Source organism: Lissotriton helveticus, chromosome 8 (genome assembly GCF_964261635.1).
Source record: "Lissotriton helveticus chromosome 8, aLisHel1.1, whole genome shotgun sequence".
Lineage (NCBI taxonomy): Eukaryota > Metazoa > Chordata > Amphibia > Caudata > Salamandridae > Lissotriton > Lissotriton helveticus.
Window position 1 is genome coordinate 902,003,560 of NC_136069.1, and position 15,994 is coordinate 902,019,553.

The following is a 15,994-nucleotide window of genomic DNA, read 5'->3' on the forward strand; positions in this document are numbered from 1 at the left end:
TGAAGCCCATAGGAATCAATGGGAAATACCGATTCGGTATTTACAGAATCGGTAAATACCGAATCCTGGCAGGGGGAACGGGGTGTCACTTTGACACCCTGTAGCACCCCAATTGCAGGCTTGTGTGCCATGTGGCACACATACATGCCCTAAGGGCATGTCTGTGTGTCACATGGCATAGGTGTACATGGTCAGATGTGCATGTACACTGGAATTCGGTATTTTACCACCCAATAGGATTGGGTGATGAAATAAGAATTCCTAAGGGCCTGTGGCACTGAAAACTGTGCCACCTACATATGGATTTACAGAATCTGTATATTTACCGATTCGGTAAAATACCGAAGTAGTAAATTTACCGAATCGGTAAATATACCGATTCTGTAAATTACGACCCACCTACATGTCAAAAGCCAAATACCGGTCGGTAACGGCCGAAATCGGCCGTTACCGACCGGTATTAGGGCTCCTACATCTGGCCCTCAGTCCCTTTTGCATTTATATGTCGGTTTTTGGGTTTCAGTCCCACCTCTATGATGCACAAAATTTTGCCTCTACAGTAGGTGTGTCATAGGTTACAGTCCCATCTCTACGGTGCATAACATTTTTATCCCTTGTTTTCGCACTTGGGTTATTTGGGTTTCAGTCCCACCTCTACGGTGCACAAAATTTTTGCCTCCACATGGGTGTCACATGGGTTACAGTCCCATCTGTTTAGTGCACAGGAAATGACCTCCAGGGTATTTCCTTCTCAACAGTTCACAACAATTTTATGTTTTTACCCTACTTAGGGTGTGTCGTTTGGGTTTTAGTCCCTTCACAACAGTGCACAATATTTTAACGTGGTGTGTTTATTGGGTTTGATCTCATCAGTTCAGTGCACAGTGTGCACCCATTCACCACCTGTTTATTACAATATTACCATCACAGGGTATTTGGTCTGAATACCAATTGGTGATTTTCTCAAATTTAATGTGTTTTGTCTACAGCTTTCAATTGGTATTCAACGTCATCATTTATTATATTGAGATTTTAATTTATGAGAAGTATGAGTGATTTATTTTAATTGTCTCACTATTTCCTGTTACAGCCTAGTTTTCCTTTTGATATCTTTTATTGGTGTCATCTGTGGATTCTGGTTTCTTTTTCTTCTGTGTTCTTCTTCCTTTTTCTCTTACTGTGGTGTTCTTTTGTACACTGGAGGTTTTCTTCTCCTACTCTTTGTTAGTGTCTGGTATGACTTGTCTCTTTTTATACATGCCTGGCAGGCAAGTATAATTTGGGTTAGTCGTTGGTGTTTTCTCTTTTCGTTTCTGTTGTTGTGGTAGAAGGGAGGATGGCATTCTCACCTATTGTCTTTCTTCTCTGTTGTCTTCACTTTTATTTTCGCATCTTCTTTTGGTTGCTCTTTTCTTTCATGGTTTGCGATATTTCTGATTGACTCTTTGTCTTTTCTCTATCTTGGTTTTCTCTCTCTTCTCTTTCTTTATTGTTTTTATATGGAAGAAAAGGGGATATGTTATGTCCTGGCTTTGATGTTATTCATGCAATCTCTTGCTCTGCCAGTGGAATGTTCATCCAGTGATGTGTTACAGAATGTTGGGAGCTAGAAATGTCAGTTGAGAAGGGCTGAGCAGTATGGTGGCTGCTCCTGGTGGGGTCTTGTATTGGATTTAACTGGATGACTTGTAACTATCTACAAATAAACATCTAAAGATCCTCTACACGTCTGGACTAAGTTACTACAAATTGCTATGGGATTTATCTTGTGCTTTCACTTTATTATTGTTTGTGTGCAACATAAATACTATACCGATGCCTCAAAGTTAAGCCTGACTGCTTTTCTGCCAAGCTACCAGAGGTTTGAGCACACGTCAATTTAGAGTTTGCTTGCATTTCACCCTGACAAGAATTGTGGTTTCTCCTTAAGTAGGGTTTTCCGTCTTCAAATTATCTGCCTTCTCCAGAATGCTGCTTCTAGTGCATTCAATTCAATTCAGACCCCATACTACGGCTTTTGAGGCTGCTGTGCCTTATTGGAAGACTTGATTCACCACCGACAGTACTACATCAAGGGTACAATGGGCACTCATATATCAAAGGATCATGGGCACACGGCCCTCGCCCCTTGAATGCTAAACAACAGCTATACCTTGGTGTGGTGCAGTGAGCCCTAGTACCACTGCACCTGCTACACTAATGATAGCTATGCCACCTGTCACTTGTCTCTCAAATACATGCAATTATAAAAACAAACATTTGCAAAGCCAATAGGTCTGTTGTTATGTGCCACTTTTTTGAGTTTGCAACCCTTGTTTTGTTTTGTCACTGTTTTTGTTAAAGGTTATTGTTCGGAAGCTGCTGGGTACTCAGCAAACAAAATAGGAATATTGGCAAAATGCCAAAATATGCTTTGGTCTCAAAAATCATACATTGTCATTCAGAGTAGTCCCTGGCACTGAAGGGTACTGTTTTGTGTGTGAATGTGCTCCACGTGAAAGAACAGAATGCTGTCATTCACAGTGAAATTAGCCAGTGTTTGAAATGGGCAGACCCTTTGTGCTGTATAATCTAGTGTACAGAAGAAAAATTTGAATGGCACAATACGAAACAATGGATTGAGAGGGCTGGCTTAAAGTCCCTGCAAGTAACCATATTATACATATTATTTTAGTAAAGTCTAAATCTCTTGGCTGAAGTCAGACCTTAACACATGAACATTTAGTTATGTGAGGCCTGCATGAACTGAACCCTCTAAGCCACAGAGCAGCAGACCCTCACTCCCTTGGCCGTGAATGTCAGTGCTGCTGTGACAACAACCCTGTAGAAGACAGAAACCAGACAAATGCAAAAACAAGCAGAAACGAACACATGCACAAAGAAATAGGTTTGAAACGAGTGTGTTCTGATCAGCACTCTTGAAAGCCATTTATTTGGCATTTTTTGTTTTGTAAAGTGCTGAAGCACTGCAGGTAGGAAACACGGCTATTCTGGCCTACAGCTGCAAATCCGGCACCTACCATAAATAAACAAGCACTGGCAATGCATAGGTTTCCCCAATTTAATTAATAAAGGGCAGTTTTAATCAATCTTCGTCCGGGAGAAGGAAAGAGCTCCCTAACAGTTAACATGGGAGTGGAGAGGATGTGGCGCAGTGACCAGAGCTGCTGCCTTAAGAGCTAGTGATCCCAGTTTGAGCCTCGGTGGCACTGCGCAACATCTTGTGATTCTATGCAAGGTGATAAATTGTTATATAAATATGCTGCAATAGTAAAAAGCAAAACTTTATGAAAATATAGTTCCACTAGAGCCCATGTTAACAGTATTTCAGTAGCAGGAAACTGATAAAAGAAGCATACGAGGAACAAGCATTGGTAAATGGAGGAAAATATGCTACCGCCAATAGAAATGGAGGAAAGGTAAGTGTCACGCACAGGAATCAATAAGAAGCCAGAGAAGAGAGGAGGCTAGATGTAAGTGCCTTTTAAGTTTATATTAAAAACCATAGATTTCTCAGCACAGCGCAAGAGCTGTGCAGAAGAACCCTAAAAAGGGCCCCCAACCTGCTAGCCTACTTTGAAAATCCAGCTTTCCGAGTCTGTCGGTAATTTTGAAAACTCTTACAGGCTAAATGTACTTTTACCATTGTTAACATTCTTTTGGTAGTTAAGGACAATGTATGTTTTCTTTTTAAGGTCCTGTTAGTTGACTCAGGCGGCAGAGAGTTTTGCAGTGGTGCTATTCTGAATACCCTATTCGTCCTGACTACCGCTGAATGCACTAGTATGCACAGCGATTTCAAAGTAGCAATTGGTAAGTAGGGAGGCAATATTTCTTTCTTTTTCAATGTAGTGAAAGAATGTCATGACTGTAAAGGCTATTCTGAGGAATTATTTACTTTTGCATCAGAGGAAATACGTAGGATTGTGTTCACTACCTTGAACATGATATTTCAATGAGAAATCTATCATGACGTGTCATAGCGTCAACGAGTTCCATGAGGGTGATCTTTTTTTTTTAAATACCCTTTTATTGATGTTTATTATGCATTCCAGAGAAGTTAATTTCATTACAAAGCACAATATTAGCTGGTTGACATAACAAAAAAACACATCCTATCCGAAAGACTTTCAATAACTTACTATGGCTTGCGACCGCTTTTAAATACATTTCGATATTCCAATGAGATACTTGTTAGTGCCTCTCACTGTTCAGGTGCCCATACAACAAACTCACATAAATACAAGCTTTCCTATTTACTAAAAGTGTATTTCATCCAAAAAGTGACGGTGCACAACCTTCTTTGAAGTGTTATCATAAGATAACCATAATTATCCCTACCTCTTAAAAACTATACTTGGCAGGCCCAAGATGTGAGCAGCAGAAGCTGATGTGGAAAGCTGAGCGGAGCGGGAGACGGAATTGCTGTTAATCGTTCCCACCGCGTTTTGATGTGATATTATGAGCCTTGGTGATGAAGTGAGAAAAAGAGCTCTGTAGGAGTAAGTCCATTAAAGGAGCAACAGAGGCGTGTGAAGTGATAATCTATGTCGGGCGTTCTAATGAAATTGAGTTGGTGAAGAAGAGTAAGACCCGAATTGATGAGCATTGAAGTTTGATGAAATATCGTGAGGAGAGCAGTCTAAACTGATGTGAAGAGCTGAGCGGAGCTCAGGATGAAGTGACAGATCGAGTGTAATGGGAAGGAGTGAGACCCAAGCACATGGAGAAAGTTCGTGAGGTGATCTGCGGAAGCGCATGAGAAGAGCTGGGCTGAGCGGGGGACGACATTGGTGGTAATCGTTCTTGCCGCGTCTTGAAGTTATGAATAAAAGCCTTGGCAAAAGTCAGTGTGAAAAGGGACGTGTGAGTAAATGACCGAGGCTGGAACGCCCTGCATACTCTTATTCCGAAGGTGATACTGAGAGGAATCAGAGATATTAACGTGGGAAAAGAAATTCTCCTCAGCCTTTCTGGGTGCAGCCAAGGTTCAGTCAAGTCCGTTATTATTCCCTTTCAATTGCGCTGATAATAACCAACACAGGAAAGACACTGCCACCGTGTGGACATTTTAAGCAATAAAGAGTGTGTACAATCCCTGTTCAGCGCATGACCGTTGAGTCGATGAGGTAGATGTGACGACGGAAAACATCCCTGAGGGGACCCAGGCGCAGTCGGACCTGGTGAAGGAGCAGGCCATTCCGAGTGGGTGAGCAGAACAAAAGGATAGGGAGGTTCGCCTTCGCGGGATAAAGCACAGAGAGGCGGTGAGAGACTATAGGCGGAGAGGTGCTAAAGGCAAGTTGTTTCACGGGACCTGCTGTGGGGCATGCACTGAGGAGACCGAGGGTGCAGCGTTTCACTCAGAGGTACACTAGGACAGCAAACGTCCCAAGTTTAGATCAGGTCGGCTGTCTACTCTCCTCTTAAGGAGTCGAGGTACGACATCGGGCGGAGGAGGAGGGGGTCGAGCTGGTTCATGAAATATGTAAATGTGTTTTTTTTTTTCGATCCTTAAAGAAAAATCTGAGTGAGTCATTAACGAATATCTTTGATTGAGATTGAATTAAAGGATTCAAGGGTTTCCTGCGCAACGTGGAGGGTGCGCGCAAGTGAAGTATGGTATAAGGGTACAACCCAATCGATAAAAATGTGACCAGTCTCTGAATTCCTAAAAGGCACACCTAGATTTTGATCGTGAGGAGAAGAGGAATTGGGTTGTGGATTTACAGTCCTCCTACACAGCAGAGCAAAGTTTTGAATTGTGACAGGCACCCGAGTCGCCCCCTACAGCTTGTAGTCGAACAAGCGCCAGACTGCACTGCCACCCTGTGGGCCATTCTTCGCTTCGCACTATCGTCACAATGGGGTATATGAAAAAAATGATAAAGGTGTAATGATAAACGTTGGCTCGTTAAGGAAGAAATTAGCCAATGAGGAAATTGGTGGGACAGGTAGTGTCAGTTGCTCGGGTCAGGGTAGACTTTGTTCCCGTTTCAGGGTCATTGGGAGCATTTGAGAGGAGGAATTCCCTACACTCGCAGGCCTTAGGATGCAAACGTAACGGGTGTGAAGCATATGATGCAGCTGTGAATACACCCATACATCTTTTCACTCCGTAATTTGGAATCAGACCCACCCTCCTAGACCAGAGTTTCAGACTCAGTACAACTATTTTGAGGTAGGAGGCGAACTTTACACTTTCACGGTTACCCCTTTAGACAACAGCGTGTTCAACATGGAGTGGGGCCAGAAGTATAATTTTCCGCTGCCAGTGCCGTTCATGGAGGGGAATGATCAAAACGTCGCAGAAGGGAGATTATGGAAAGTATATTTTGAGAACTACATGTCAGTTGTGGAGGAAGAAGCTGTGCCCTTTGTACCTAAAGAAAAAACGGAAATACTACTATACAGTTTGGGAACTGGGGGACGGAAAAAGTACCATGAAATGGAAAAGGCATTAATGAATGGAAAGATCAGGATTATTTATGAGGACATCTTGTGGGTGTTGGATGAATATTATGTACAGGTCTCGTTGGAAGAAGTACAAAGGGATGAAGTGAAAAAGGAAAGGATGGGTGGCCACGATGAAGTCAATCTAAGTAAAATAAACCCGGGATGTACCATCTGTATTGGCGGAGTGATGACAGATATGATAACAGATTCAGGCTCGCGTCACAGTATGATAAGCAAGAGTGAATGGAACTGCAAGTTAGTAAAAAAATATGGTAACGTTTTGCAAGAGGCAAACATATCCCCGAAGTCGTATACAGGGGAGGACATTAGAGTAATAGGATGTCAAGTCATGGATTTAACGTACAAGGGTAATCATAGTAAGAGTACCATATATGTAATAGAAAGTGGACCCACCATGCTAGGGTGGATTGATCAAATGAAACTGAGAATATCACTCAATGGAAGAAGAAGAGAACAAATGAGGGAACAGGCACTGAAACATAGCATGAGTGTGACAAAGGGTGGTGCATCGAGGATCCCCACACCTCCCTCCAAGGACGCAGAAGTTTTTAATGGGGCTGCCAGTATCAAAGAACAAGGGGAAATCACAGCCAAAGGCTACATGAAAGAAAAACTAGAATCTTACCTATGTTTGGTGGATGAGAGAGAAATACGCAAGAAACAAGAGAATGAAAACGGAGAAGGTTTAATTAGAGTAGAAGAAGAATTCGAAAGGAGGGGTGAACATATAAGTGCAACAGCAAATGAGCGGAAAAAGATAACATGTAAGGGCAATCTATTCAGTTGCAAAGAGTCGGGGCAAATGAACACGCCGTCGGAGTTCAAGACTAAAGTGAGGGAGGAGTATGAGGTTAATAGGCAAAAGAAAAAGGAAGTGAACTCAAACTTGAAGAGTGAGATGAAAGGCAAATATCTTCAAAGGCCCTACAGGGGGAAGGTGGAGACAGAGAGCAAGGAAACGCAAAGAATTATACTAAAAGAGTTCCAAATGCCCTACAAAACATCTTCAGAGGCTCCACAGTGGGAAGGTGGAGATAGAGAGCAAGGAAACGCAAATAATAATTCTAAAAGAGTTCAGTCAGGTCTGAAGAGTTCACGCTATGATAATGGGAGCAAGCATAAGTTTCAGGATCCAGAAAACAACTCTGAGTCCTCCAAGGGAACATGCGGAATGAAACAGGAGAACGGAATTAAGACAGTAGTGGATCAGGTCGTTCAGCGAGAGCTATTTGATAAGGAAGTCAAGAAAGTATTGGGTGCTGGCAATAGCCAAGGGAGGAAGGTCAAAAGAAGGCCCAGACCAGTCACAGTTGATGACACTGAAATAGAGACATAGGGTGCCAGAAGGAGCTGCCGGGCCCTGCCCCGGTCCAAGTTTCTGCAAAAGGATGTAAATCTGAGCGCTACCTCCAGGACCATCCCTCCATAAGGGGATGGAAGGACTAGTAGGAGATTTGCAGTACTCCAGTTCATGATGTCCATCATTTAGACTGGTGGGGTGGCTAGTTCCAACATTAAGTTTATTGATATAAATACAACAGGTGCTCCCTGCTTGGCGGCTTCCACAATCTCCCAACATTCTAACCCGCACTCCAGGATGGAGCGCGGTTCATACCAATAGAGCAGGGGGAGAGGGGGGAAAAAGGGAACGCGGGAATAAGGTGAAGTTACAACACACCTCCCTCCTTAAGGAAAAGTGAGGGGGAAGAAAAGGGAGGGTTACAGACAATGGGTGCAGGACGGGATGAGTAGATGGGGGGGGGGGGGTGGTAAGGAAGGATACAGCACAGCCACACTGGGGTCGGAAGCAAGGGACCCCTTGCTGTAGTCTAAGTAGGAGAACAGTCCAAACTGCACATTAACTGTGGTACAATAGCTCTAAACAGATTTGTGTATATCCCCCACCCGCGGGGCTGGGGAATAATGCATATTAGATCCCTAGGCATGTTCTGTAAAGATAGTATGAGTGGCTCTATTCTCATACATATCTGGAGGGATAAGATAAGACTCTTTAAAATTCAGAAAGTAATAAATAAAGTTATCAGGTTATATTATCCAATGTTAGATACCGTAACTGTCTGAAGCAAACAATGTGTGCACACTTATGGTATGGGTAAACAAATCAATGCATGCTCTATGTAAAACTGTAGGCATCCTGACATTGGTGGAACACCCATATCACCACCTTTTCACCCATGGCTCTCCTCTGTCTGAGCTGCTACACCGTCTCTTTCCCCCTGGGATTCCAAACCCCTCATGCTAGAATTTCCATCCCTTGCCGGAAGATTTAGGATGACTGTACTGTTCTTTTCTCTAGGCAGTAGCTTGAGCCAGGACACACCCCTAAGACTACCTCTGATGAAACAAGCCTCCTTTTCCATGTCCATATCCATGCCGGGACTAGGCCTTCTTCTGCTCTCATTTCCTTGGCCATGACCAGTGTTGCAATCTTTATCGCATTTTGTTTTCGACAGCCCCCGATCATTTGCATGAGTCTCATCAGGCATAAGTATGTCCACCTGTTCCTTCTTGGGCTTGCCATAAAGGAACTCATCAGTGTTTTCTGGGCCCTTGCACTTCGGCTTCCTCCAAAGATCATAGACTGGACCCCTCTCCCCTTCCATGACTTTTAGTGGGGATCCTTTTAGGTTTCTCTGCTTTATATTACTCTCCCTCTCCATCATTCCATGCTCGATCCCTTGTATGTATACATCTTTGTTCTCTCCTTTTGGCTCGATGTAGCTTGCACCCCTCTCCCTTTCTAGGTCGCAATTGTCCATATGCTCCTCTGACAACTTGGGTCGGAACCCAGCCGGCTTCATTCTTTGCCGCATCTCATTGCAAACGGACTGGTTGATTTTATTCATCTGCCATCCTCGTTCTTTGGTTGTGGTATTGACACTCTCCACCACCCTTCCTAATTTTCCATCTGTCTTCATTTTTTGTTTCCTACTGTCCAATCTCTCTGGTTTCTTACGTATTTCTCTTTCCTCCACCTGGCTTTGATATGAGTTTTTTTCTTGGTTGTGTTCGTCCCTAATAGCTTCTCTTCTCCACTCTTTTTCATTTTCAGCTCTTTCAAATGCTGCATTACTCTTAGATGGTTGCATGCGAACAATAACAGTTTCACCTCTGGTATCTTGTTTGCTTTGATACCGTGCCAGCTCATTCTTGTGTCCTTTTACTTTTTTCTCCCCTGAGATCCTCAACTTCTGTTGATCTCTCCACCCTAGCATGTTGATACCACCTTCCATTATGTATATAGTGCTCCTTGTATTGTTTTCTTTATAAACTACGTCCATGACTTTGTAACCAACAGCTTGTATATCCTCCCCTGCATATGTTTTCAGGACTGTGTTGGCCTCTTTTAATTCATTACCATATTTTTTTTTCAAATTTCCTGTCCCAATCTCTTTTGCTTACCATACTATTTCTCGAACCAGTGTCAGTAATCATTTCTGTCTCAACTTCACCTATTATAACAGTGCATCTCTGAGATATCTTCCTGGCTCTAACATCCTCTTTGCCATCCATTCTTCCCTTGAAACTTTCATCCCTTTGTGTCCTTCCACTTGTGGCTTGTATATAATATTCATCCCACACGTTCAGAATGTTCTCATACATATTTCTGTCAGTACCTTTCATGAAAATCTTCTCCATATTGTGATACATTTTCCTTCCTCCCTTACCTAAGCTGTGTAGTAGAATTTCCGCTTTTGCTTCCGGTGACAGAGATGCTACCTCTTCCTCCAAGACGGACAAATAGTTTTCAAAATACACTTTCCACTCCCTCCACTCTGCAATGTTTTTATTAACCTCCTCCATGAACGGCACAGGTGGAGGGAGATTGTACATTCGGCCCCACTCCATGTTTAGTGTGCTGCAATACCTCTTCACTTCCCCGGAAGATGCCACCACTCCAATAATATAGCACCACAGTACTCAAACTGATCACTACGGAGCACTGCTTATCTATTTACCATGTTGCCCCTTGGGCCCTTAGGGATATAAAGCACTTGCGTTAGATTAATATGAATATTACGACAGGGCTTCTAGGAAGACTGCTCGGATAACCCTTCTGAAAAATGGCAGGGAAAAAATAAACTCTGACTGGAATGCCGAAGTGAGATGGTATGGTATATTGGCACTTAAAGGCAGAAGGGTGAATATTGATGATAATTATTGAACTGTTTTGACTGAGTGCGTATTGAAAAGGACTCGTGAACTGTAAAGAGACGTGACTGAAACTCGCTCTGCCTCGCGCTGGGGTGCTCGCAGGGTGATGGGTACTTCTCACACTTACTCGCTGCAAACTCCCAGTTCCTTAAATGAGTCCCTTAGATTAGCGATGCGCAATCTTTGTTCTGGTGTTTCACCCAATCAGCCGCCTGCCTTTTAGACGATAGCCTCCAAACGTCGTCCTCGCCTTCGCCTCTCAAACTTCGTCCTCGTCTTCGCGCTCTTCACCTCTGCGCCAACTGTGCCCAGACAGACATGCGAGCTTGGTCTGAAGCGCGCCTCCTTGGAATAGAACCGCAACACCCTTAAAAACTAAAGGCTAGTCAGAAGCGAGGTGCCCGACACGACACCCGAATTTAAATTCTAAACTCCTTGACAGTTTTCCCTGTTGCCAATGCACGAGGAAAGAGACAGGGATCCTGCGTCTGAAACTCTAATGGGGTGCTTACCGATGGTAGGTGGTCAATTATTCTGTCACCTCACCTCATTTGCTCCCATAATATTATTTTCATTACTATCTTCTTTGACCTCAATGAATTCACCTCCGGGAGACGACAACCACTGCCCCTGGTACCGTTTTCCTTTTCTCCCTTCCTCAATACTCACCGACGATTACATCACTCAATGTATTGCTACGGTTAATTTTCAGTCACTGGAACCTAAGCTCGCTAAACTTTATGTTCCTAAAATGTTATCTCAGTGCAGCTACAATACACTGCCCCAGTACATCTTCATAAGTTTTCCACACCGTATGTTCCGTTGAACGCTCCTCCTAGCGTTTTGATGGCTCAATGAATTCACCTCCGGGAGACGACAACCACTGTCCCTTGTACAGTTTTACTTTTCTCCCTTCCTCAATACTCCTCGACGATTACGTCACTCAAGGTATTGCCACAGTTAATTTTCAGTCACAGGAACCCAAGCTCGCTAAACTTTTTTGTTCCGAAAACGTTATCTCAATGCAGCTACTTTTTTGTTCCTAAAATGTTATCTCAATGCAGCTACAATACACTGCCCCAGTACAGCTTTAACTTCACTGAGGCTAATATTTACTCGCCTCTAATACTTCTGGGAGTTGTGGGTTAGTGGCTCCTCAATGCTGTCACTCACTCCTGACTCGAACTGTAGCGCTCACCTCACAGCCGTTTCTTTCACCTTGTTGTGAAATGGACTACGTTCCTTTCTCCGCTCCCTTCTCCTCACGCAGCTCCACGGGCTCTCCTCACAGACCTGTGCGACTCGCTCGGGAACCACATGGAGTACCTTCAGTTCCTCCTGCCCTCTTCACACTTCACACCGGAAGAGTGTAGATTACGAGGTCCTCCTTCCAAAACACGTCCACAGGACCGGAACTTCCCGTCAACAACTCTGTGCTGAATCTGAGCAAGACCTGCTCCGTCTTCTTCACTCAAGGGCTCCCCGCCTTTCACCACAGCCTGACAGTCCTCACAACCCACGGAGGGGACTCAGCATGGTGTCAAGGAACGCCTCCTCAAAACCCGGAACGGAACGCTGCTGCCAAAAGTCTTCCGCTTCACATCGACTCCGACAGTTTAATTTCACGTCTTCCGCTCTCAACCGGCAAATCGTCAGACCGATTTCCCGTACTTCAACTGGGTGAGTTTCCTTGTCACTTCACTCCGCTCAAGCTTCAAATATATCCAGGGGGGAGGCACCACACTGACCCTGGCTCAGCATCCCGTCCTCGTCGCCACAAATGTTGTAATAAATCGCTGCTAATAGTAGGTTCCAACATTAAGTTTATTGATATAAATACAACAGGTGCTCCCGGCTTGGCGGCTTCCACAATCTCCCAACATTCTAACCCGCACTCCAGGATGGAGCGCGGTTCATACCAATAGAGCAGGGGGAGAGGGGGGAAAAAGGGAACGCGGGAATAAGGTGAAGTTACAACACCATGCAATTAACTTTTGCATGGTACCAGCCTTCCCTCTGACTAACCTCTTACACTCATCCACCCCTGAGGCGACTGAGGATTTCTAATGAGAGGTAATTTGAGAGATGGCGACCAACATCACTTTAAATATAAAGTGTTCATCGCCAAAATGTCTGATTTCTCAAACTCCAAGTGCTACCTTGGGAGAGGAAAGGATTTCCACCCAGATTCTCTCTCCTACTACCTGAAACACCCCTCTCTAAAATATCTCCAACCAATATCAGGACCAAAACATGTGAAACTACCCCCCAACCCCCCTTCTTCAGCACATTTTGAGAATTCCTAGATACAGAGGGGAATACCTTATTTAATGCTCGAGGTGTAAGGTACAAGAGACAGCCATTATAAAAGGCCATGTGATGAAAATTGGCTCCTCTTAGACTAGAATAGCTGAGATCGTAATATTGACTGGTTTGACTCTTTCAATTAATATAATCTCTTTACCAGTGTAATCCCATACCACTTCTCGGACAGTAAGTCATAAATCGTGAGGTAAGCTCTTTTTTGTCAAAAATGGGAACAGCTCAACTCTCAAATCTTCTGAACTGAGTTTAAAAGCGGTGTCCTCGTCTTGTGTTTCAAAACCACCAGTTCAGACTCAGCCGAAGGAAGGTTGTTGGGAGTTCTTAGATAAAACGTGACTAGATAATGCAGGGATCCAGATGGGAAATTGAGTGAAAGATTTAAAAATACCACATAGTATATCCATAGAAGGATTATTTATTAGCAGGGTAATGAGGGTATGATTAAACAAGATATTACAAGGTTATGATTGAGATTCTGCTGCACAATTCACCTTGGCATTTTAAACTGCTAAGATTTTACCGTCCACACAATGAGTCAAATTGGATCTACAGCCTTTTTCAGGGCTGTATTTATATCCCTGCTTATAAACTACACATTCATTCCATGCGCATAAATGAGGCCTAAGGCTCTCACCTGGGTCTAAACTCTGTCAGCGGATTATACCCTAAATGATTTTTGTTCTGGGGTCACGCGTATCTAGCACCTGGTGCCAACAGATTGTCACACTTGCATCAAGGTACTGGCACTGCCTGTACCTTCAGGTCTCTGCTGCTCAGATCACCGCCGAACCGAAATCCTATGGCAATTTATATTTTTTTCCGCAACAAGTTTTTTCAAATTTTCAGTTACCTCCTTATATTTGTTTGCTACCTCTTTAGCTGGAGCATTATTAGGACCAAGTCTAGCTGATTCTTGTGTAAGCCATCTAGCAACAACCGCAAATTTCCAGGGACAACAATTTAAAATAACTAATTCAAAGCAGTTCATGGCATCAGAGAAATATGCAGCAAATTGTGTATATCATCATACAGCTTTGCAGGGTCCTCTTGCAGCTTTAGGAAATTATGCTTAAAACATACAAATCAGCCCTTGGCATGCACAAAATTACCTTCATGAGGAGGAATCTCCAAAATCTCAGAATCAAATGCAACATTTCTGGTTGATCCATCAATTCCTTCATTCTCTTTTTATTTGTCACCTATTTCTTTCATATTTCTCGATATTTCCTGAAATCACTTCAGTCCTATGTTTTCTCATTCACATCATTGATATGAGACCTTAGAGTAATCAAGCTGATCTCATTTTAGAATGCTGTTTTCTATTTTTAATTTTCTGATATCAATCTCTAATTCATCAGCTAATTCTTCTTCAAATGTATCATGTGCTTCATTTGGACGCCCAGCACCTTCTTTTAACAAATACCTCCTTAAATCAGAATTGTAAGTCAAGAATCTGTTCATATTTACATTCCCTTGCATCATTTCGACAAATTCCGTTTTTAGAATACCAATACTAACTCCTTTAGATTGTGGCTCTAACGTCACTGCTCTCACAGGTATAGCCTGTGTATGTATTCTGACAGCACATTTCCACTTGTACTAGTCACTGCCACTATTACTGTAATATCTGCTGGTGCACTCTGTACCACTCCATTAGCAGTCTGCATAATGGTGCTATCTCCACCAGCACCCGACTGAACCCCTAAAGTAGTGTGGCTTGTGTTTGCTCGCCTGACTGTATATGGAGGAGAACTAAAATTCAAAAGCTCCATGATAAATTCATCATCCTCATCTGTCTCTTCATCCTGTTCATCCTTCCTTTTTATTTTATTTGTATCCTGCGCTTCTTCATATGTAACTATATCGGAGAATGTTTTCACACATTCAGTCATACCTTCCTTCAAGCTCTTCTCTTGTCTATCCAGTTGGCTCTCAAGCCAATGTCTCAATGAACTCTTTATCTCTTTAGAAACTATCTCCTTCTCATTAGTCATGCAATCTCATTTATTAAGTGCCTCAAACTGTGTTGGTCTGGGCGTCTGGTTCATATCATACATAGAATGTCTAAAACAATCTAACTTCTTAACAATAAAGGTACCTTTTAGTGGAAACTGTAGAACTTCATCATGGGCAGTATATTTATTCCATTCCAAAATCCAGGCACGCGTATAAGAATCCAACCTCCTTTATCATTTCATAGGCTGGTGTTCCTTCAGCTGGCATTGCTACTAAAATTTCCATTGTTTATTCTCAGAAAAAAACACACTACAAACTAAAACTAAAAAAAAACACTTCAAAACCAAAACAAGCAGTTTAGCGAACTGTGACCAATTACTGCGTGGCTGTCAAAGGTCAACCTATTACAGCACAACTTCATCAGTAACAAACCAATCAGAGTACTTTTATCACCAATCCTAGCATGACTCCATGGCTGTGTAACCAATAACAGCATGACTTAGCCGTGAAACAGGAAAACTATTTCAAAGCCTCCCTTAAATCAAATAACTTTTTGTCTGTTTTCCCTAGAAAAGAAAGAAAAGTCAAGTACAGCGAATAGAACCCTTTTAATTAACCGCTTGCTTGCGGCGGCTATTTTTGCGCTACGCGGCTTTTTTCAAAAAGCCGCGTTACATGACGAGCTGAGCTCGTCATCAGCGTGCGAGCGGCACGACTCATGACGAGCCCAGCTCGTCATGAGCGCCGAAGGGGTGAATGCCCATACTAAGGATAAGAAACGGTAACTCTATTTAAACCTCTATTCACACTAGGTAGACTCCGGTCCAGCAGTCATTGGTCAGTGCACATGCTGCTGTGCACTCAAGAGCAAGTTACACTAATCAATATTAACCCCTCCACTGCGCCGCCGATTTTGCGCAAGTGCGGCACTTCCGCAAAACGGGCGGGGCCGCGTCGGCCATTGGCCGATGGCAGCACCAGCGAGGTAGCGTTGCCGTCAGCCAATGGCCGACGGTAGCATAGAAGGGGTTTAACACAAAACTTAGAAAATAATTTTTTT

At 43.2% G+C, this 15,994-nt stretch overlaps 1 protein-coding gene across 1 annotated transcript in view; it reads left to right on the plus strand.

Moving 5' to 3' along the window:
* Positions 1 to 15,994, plus strand: part of PROZ (protein Z, vitamin K dependent plasma glycoprotein) — a 264,854-nt gene that overhangs the window by 240,200 nt on the left and 8,660 nt on the right. Inside the window, exon 7 of the mRNA XM_078657699.1 lies at positions 3,696 to 3,813. Coding sequence (XP_078513825.1) covers positions 3,696 to 3,813 — 118 coding nt within the window. The remainder of the gene's footprint in view (positions 1 to 3,695; positions 3,814 to 15,994) is intronic.